We start from the raw sequence: 6726 nt of genomic DNA, 5'->3' as shown, positions 1-6726 counted from the left end.
AGCAAGGGAGATGATTGTCCCCCTATACTCAGCACTGGTGAGGCTGCACCTCAAGTACTGCATCCAGTTTTGGGCCCCTCGCTACAAGAAAGATACTGAGGGCCTGGTATGTGCCCAGAGAAGGGCAATGAAGCTGTGAGACGTCTGGAGCACAGGCCTTATGAGGAGCAGCTGAGGGAACTGGGGTTGTTCAGTCTGGAGAAGAGGAGGCTCAAGGGTGACCTTATCGCTCCCTACAACTGCCTGAAGGGAGGTTGTGGTGAGGTGGGGGTTGGCTTCTTCTCCCAGGCAACAGCAATAGGACGAGAGCAAATGGCCTCAAGTTGTGCCAGGGAAGGTTCAGGTCAGATGTTAAGGAAAACTTATTTTCAGAAAGCATGGCGAGGCTCTGGCTGCCTAGGGAGGTGGTTGAGCTGCCATCCCTGGAGGTGTTCAAGAACCGTGTGGATGTGGTCAGTAGGCATGGTGGGGATGTGCTGGTGATTGGACGTGGTGGTCTTAGATGTCATTTCCAACATTAATGATTCTGTCATTCTATGACTCCGTCAGTTATGTAGTTCTTGATAGTGGCTGATCACTGAGCCACTCTTTTTTAACATGTTGGAAGTGCAGGTTAGCTCTGGGGTAGAAGATAACAGACCTGCAAACTATTTGCAGGTCTTCCTTATGAACAACTATTTCTAGAGGCTGCTGAAAAAAAAAGGCAATGTCTAACAGACTAAAACACATAATTTTCCCCATTTTTTTTAAACAGAGAATAAGGAAGTAACTCTTTTAGCAAAATATTTTGACTCGTAGGGAGACCGAAAAGAAAGGTGGAGGCTTGTAAAGCCATCAGGTGATTAGTTTTCAAACTATTTAACATCCCGTGTGCTCAATTCTAGTAAAATCAAATAGCAGCTTGAAACAGGATCTAATTAAAATACATCCAGAAAAAAAATGTCTGACATCTTTTAAATGTTCTTTTAAAAAATCTGTATTCAGCAAATAAAAAATAAAGATTCCAAGACAACACCAAAAGCACATTTTTAAGTTTTCAATGGATAAAAAGGAAAAAAATAACACCCCTGCCTCAGTTTACTAGGTGTGCGTTCAACACCAGTTAAGCACAATCTCAGCACTGGATCCAGTAGGTCATCTGATACTGAAACATACAGTATCCCAACTAATGAAAACTGAGTAGACAGTCCAGATACTCAGCCTGACTCTGTCTATTTTGATACTTCAAGACTGCAAAATTCCTTCATTTGTTTGGGTTCAGGAGCAGTCAGCCAACTTTGGCAACAAGCCCTTGGCCTCTAATGGATGTTGGGCTGGTGGGTATTCAAGGCATCTTTGAGGGACATCGTGGTAGGCTCTAGACCTGTGTGAGCTAGGAACTGCCCTACACGATCTCTAAATCCCAAATTCCGTGTCTGTGAAGTACAAGAAGAAAGGGTGCAGAGAGGAAAAAGGGTGCTTCACTCACTCCTAGAGATGCTAAATGGAGAATCAGTCACAGAGACACTTCTACAGCCTATCATCAGAGTAGCCAACACAGAACGCAACACACAAAGGCAAAACACTCTTAAAAAGTTTTTATTAATTTCATTGTTGTTTTTTTTTTCTTTTTTTAAAAAAAACAAACCCGTCAGTGCAACAGTTCAGTATCCCCTTCCTATCCCCCATCAGTAAGCAGTAATTTTAAAATCAGGAAATACCGAGTGCTGAAGCCAATGGGTTAGCATTTTGCTATTTAATTCCTTCTGTCAAACTCTGAAAAAGTCCTCTGTATAAATTAAACAATGAAAAAAATGTTATTTTCAATTCTATGTCATTACAGTCAACAGAATCATAATAATGCATCTAACATGTGTGTCCACAATATATCAGGTATACATTTTTTTGGGAAAAGAAAAAAAAAGGAAAACAATATGACATTCTAGGCTTGTTAAAAGGATAATGGTCCCATATGTTTTATTAACAGGTTAGCAAAACAAAATCCAATGGATTACAATATTTACATGTTATTTGAAAAATAAAGTAGTGATAAAAGCATGTCACAATCATTTCTTTCTTTTTTTTTTTCTTTTTCATTTTTGGTAGCCATTACAAACACCCAATCCAGGTATGGAACTGTTTAAATACATTTGAAATGAGGCCAATTAGAAAACAAATACAGACACAAAATGTGTATTTATACTTGTCCCTCCAATGTGTTTTTCACATGACAATCCCTCCCTACCTCAAAAAAAAAAAAAAAAAAAAAAAAAAAAAAAAAAAACAATAATAAAAAAAATAATCAAAGGAATCCCCCAACCCCACAACTGATGAATCCCCAAAAGCAAAACACCATGCTTCTCAAGTAGCACTTATTCCACAAATGCAACATTTTTGCCATCAATTTCACCTGAAGCTCTCTGGGACATCATTTCCCCAGCAGCTTCCTCTTGTCCCCCCTCCCCCTCCCATAGACCCCCCCCCAAAACAAACAAAAAAACAAACAAAGACACATGCATTTCTAAAACTAGGTTTCAGTCAAGTACTTTCTACTTTTTGGAAAGAAACTCTTTTTGTTCACAATCAGAACATACCATGGGCACCAGATCCTGTATTCCTTGCTCAGGCAAAATTCCCCTTGAGTTGGGTAGGCTTTCCACCCAAGGAAAAGTGCAGGATCAGCCACTTAGGTATGCAGGTTCCTATTCATTCTACGCTGCTCCCCTCACACTAAAAGCTAAGGAGGAGGGAAAAAAATTCAGCAACTCCACCTTGAATCAAGTAAAAGTAGTTCTCCAGGCTCAATATCGTAAGTAACTATTTCACCTCTGCTTGCAAAAAGATGTGTTAACAAACACCCCTCCCTCCCACTACACCAAAACAAAAAAGAAAGCACGCACACCACAGACAGAAGAAAAAAGGCAGCCAATCTTAACAGAAAGTTACTAGTGTGAGACTGATAGATGTTAATATGACAAGCAACAGAACGGTTATGAGGACCTACATGTTTGGCCCGCAAGCTGCATAGCTGTGCTGTAAGTTTGGTTCTTTAGTTTTTTAAAAAAAGTTAAAACGTCTTTGTTATTTCCGTATGTTTAAAATTAACAGCAACAACAACAACAACAGCAACAAAAAGTTCTATTCACAAGATCTAGTCTCCTTTCCCTGTCCCCCCTTGAAAAGAAATAATTCATTTTACATGAGAAACTTAATTGTGCTGTATTTGTAACACCTCAGGCTGACAGAAAATAAATGCGGCAAACAAAACCGCACAATCAGTCACGTGAAATCTATCAAATCCTAAAATTATAACTGAATACTAACAAACAGCTTACCTGGAATAAAGGATGACAATTCACAAACAGTTATCTAGGAATTAAAGTCTCTCTCTTTTTTTTGTTTTTTTTTTTACTAAAATAATTAAAAAAATCACAGTATTTTAAGAAATAAAACCCACACTGGGATTTTAAGCACAATTTGTTTTTCTTTCTTTAAAACGTTTTTCTTCCTCCATTCACCACCTTGCCCAGCAGTCTCTCTACATTTAACCACAATGACAACAGGTAGTACTGACAAATGCAGAGATCTCCCTTGGTTAATTCTGAGGTACTAGGAAACAGGTGACTGTTTTAAGCAAAGCAGTTTCTGTTTTTGTTTTCTTTTTTTTTTTTCTTTTTTTTTTTTCTTTTCTAAAGCAGTTGCATTCAGTCTGGAAAAGCAATATGTATTAAAACTAGAAAAACGCACCAAAATTTGTGCGTTGAAAAGTTATCCCCCTTAACTTTTTCCACGCTCACGATGCTTCCATTCATAAACAATCCAAATCTCCATTGCAAAGCACGTTGTGTAATGTTGGAACATGGGGAGTTTCTTCATTAGTCCAAGATGAATGTAACTTCCCATTGTCAAGATCCAGAAGAAAGGATGCAGCAATGTAATGGAGCCACTTATTCCATCACTTAAATATTTAACTTTAATATACACACACTCACACAGGTACCAGTGCTTTGAAAATAGATCATTCAGTCCTAAAAGCAGCTTTATTTCTTCCTTCTGCCCGCCCCGCCCACCCACCCTATCCCATTCATCACTGTTCAAGTACGTTGATTAAAATCACACCAAATGCTTATTCATTTTTGGCCTCCGAGTTCTCTTGGAGAGGTTTGTCAGGAGTTACCACACTGACTATGGTTTCACTGTTGTGGGAATAGTCCAGCACCATTTTTTCAATGCCTTCTTTTTCTTCTGGCAGTGTGCTAACAGTCTCCTCCACGTCCTCCTTTGGCTGGCTGTCCTCGCTCGTCCCGTGCTTGCTTTCATTCAATGCCCTGCAAAGCCAAGCAGCAGAATGCAGAAACACAGTCAATACAGAGAACAACAAAGCCAATCCATGTGTATCACACACAGGGGACAAACAGACCACTTCCTGAAAAAGTAGCCACAAGCTGCCACACCATTGCCACCTCATGCTGATGAGGAGAGACAGTGGAATGAAGCTGCCAGTGGGACAATTCCAGCTTTGAAATAAACCCTTTGCTCCCTCTAAGCTGGGGCAGATATGGAATGAGAAGGAAGAACCTCGCTTTATTCCCCTCTCCCCCTTCCCCTGTAAATGAGACCCACTAGGCACCAAACAAAGGCGCAAGAAAAGAGTACCTTTCCCAAAGAGCAACAATCCAGTAAAACTTTTTATAGCTTCCAACACTTCAAGTGTGCTCATCTAAGTAGGCAAGATTAAGTATAAGTAGTATTTTTCATCCTGCAACAGTTAAACCACAATATTGTATTCAAATGCCTTCTGCAGGACAGCAAACCCTGAATGAGATCTGCTCTTTGAACAAACTCCTGTCAGCAAAGACATCTCAGCTACAGACGTGATCTTCATCAAGAGAAGGAAAATTAAGTATTCCAGAGACAGCTATCTTATCTGTGATGCTTATCACCCTACAGCACGCAAACTGTTACAAAAAGACAAAGATTTTTGCTGTAAGTTTCACTAGGTGCATTTTAGAAGGAGTTCAAAATGATTGACTTTATTTAAGAACTTAGTATTTATTTGCACCTAATTCTTTGTACTGCTCTACAAGTTTAACTGCAAACACACCAAAGAAACACAACAGTACAAGCAGAAAAAGGCCCAAGACATTCCTAGAACATTATTCATAATTTTCTGCTACGTTTACGCCCGTCAGCTGGCAAGCAAAGTCAACAGCACACCTCACTAGTTAATCCTGAGCCATCTAAGTGGTATTCTTATGGGGACAGTCCTAGAGTCCACAGCCACCAAGGGCTGCAGGGTTACAAAGGGTGACCTCATCCTGAGATATCCAATAACTGCAGCCACGCTTAAGATAGAATTCTTCCTTCATGTAGTTGCATTTGCCTTCAACACAGGGCTTTTAGGGAGGTGATGAATATGATGGGGGAATACACAAGATCTACTGTCACCTTTGGCTTTATGGCAAAGGAGTGTAAACGAACTTACATTCCATGTCTCAGCACATGTCGCTCCCACTCAGAGCCTTCTGTAAATGATCGGCCACAGAACTCACACGGGAAGCGTTTCTCTGGAGGACCACTGTCAGGAAACATCATGGAATCTGGAAAAGGCAAGCACAGCCTTTGAATTTTTAAGTGCCAGGGCAAGAAGGGACCGCTCTCATCCTGCTCCGATTCGTCCTGTGGCTCAAAATTGGACTATGTATCCCCAGGAAGCAAAAAGACTTACCCATTGACTACTGAGTTTGTGGAAATGCAATTGCTTCAAATCAAAATGACACTGTAAGTAACAAATCACATCCTAAATCTTAAAATGTCTCTGGAAATAAGCATAACAAAGCTACTACTTACTTCCTGTCCTCGTGTTTCAATAACTGAAGAGATCATGGAGTTTTGATTCAAAATCAACGCTAAGTTAATGGTAAAAAATGGCTTGAAAGCAATATGAAATAAAGCACTAAAGCCTTTTTAGCCTGGTTGTACAAACTCTAGGTAGCAAACACGTTGTACAGTTAACATGTGACCCTCAAAATAAAGAGGCTCTTCACTGTGAAGTCTTGGAAGCTAGAGTATCTCTAAAAAGTCCTGCATTTTAACTGCACAGGTTTTTCATCCCATTCTAAGATTTCACACAAAGTGCTTGGTGCCTCATTTACAGGAGTGTCAAGCATACAAGTGAAGTCTCTGGCAGCTTGGAGTGGTATTTCTGAAAACCAGCACCCACATGAACACAGTCAGCTTTAACAAAAGATGAAACATTTTCTCACAAATTAAGAAGATCACCACACAAGCCATTAAAAATAATTGCATGGACCGTCTCACTTGATTCTTTTGCTGGATATGAGACAGCACCATCTGCTCAGAGCATTATTTCCTTAGCAGGGATTATCTTAACCAAGAAATCAACAGAATGTCTTTCTGACTCCTTCCAAACTACATAATAAAAGGGATTTTGCTTCATTCTGGTTCTGATCTCTGCTCACTTGATTTCTTCACTCTCAGATTTGCTATGTTCAAGATCAGTCCACAATCTTAAAATTGTCCACACATTCACTACTATCTGTGTGTAAAGTCCTGCAAAGGTGTTTTTATTACATATTTGTCACTAGTTAGCCTTTACTAAAGTTCTACATGGAATCATCCTTAACATCACTTTTTGCCTCTTCCCCCCGAAAGGAAAACCCTCACTTTGTATTTCTTCTTGTCAGTAATTTATGATGTGGTTATGTATAATAAAGCCAGATGCAG

At 39.7% G+C, this 6726-nt stretch overlaps 1 protein-coding gene across 9 annotated transcripts in view; it reads right to left on the bottom strand.

Moving 5' to 3' along the window:
- Positions 4059–6726, bottom strand: part of ZNF462 (zinc finger protein 462) — a 92108-nt gene continuing 89440 nt past the window's right edge. For all 9 annotated transcript variants that reach the window (XM_021379549.1, XM_021379546.1, XM_021379551.1 and 6 more), the window contains 2 exons: positions 5465–5579; positions 4059–4307 (listed from right to left, as the gene is read on the bottom strand). In XM_021379549.1, the coding sequence (XP_021235224.1) occupies positions 4106–4307; positions 5465–5579 (317 nt within the window). In that variant the 3' untranslated portion in view covers positions 4059–4105. The remainder of the gene's footprint in view (positions 4308–5464; positions 5580–6726) is intronic.

This window comes from Numida meleagris, chromosome Z (assembly GCF_002078875.1).
Source record: "Numida meleagris isolate 19003 breed g44 Domestic line chromosome Z, NumMel1.0, whole genome shotgun sequence".
NCBI classification, from domain to species: domain Eukaryota; kingdom Metazoa; phylum Chordata; class Aves; order Galliformes; family Numididae; genus Numida; species Numida meleagris.
The sequence above is the reverse complement of the archived record's forward strand: the minus strand, read 5'-3'. Positions and strand labels throughout refer to the sequence as shown.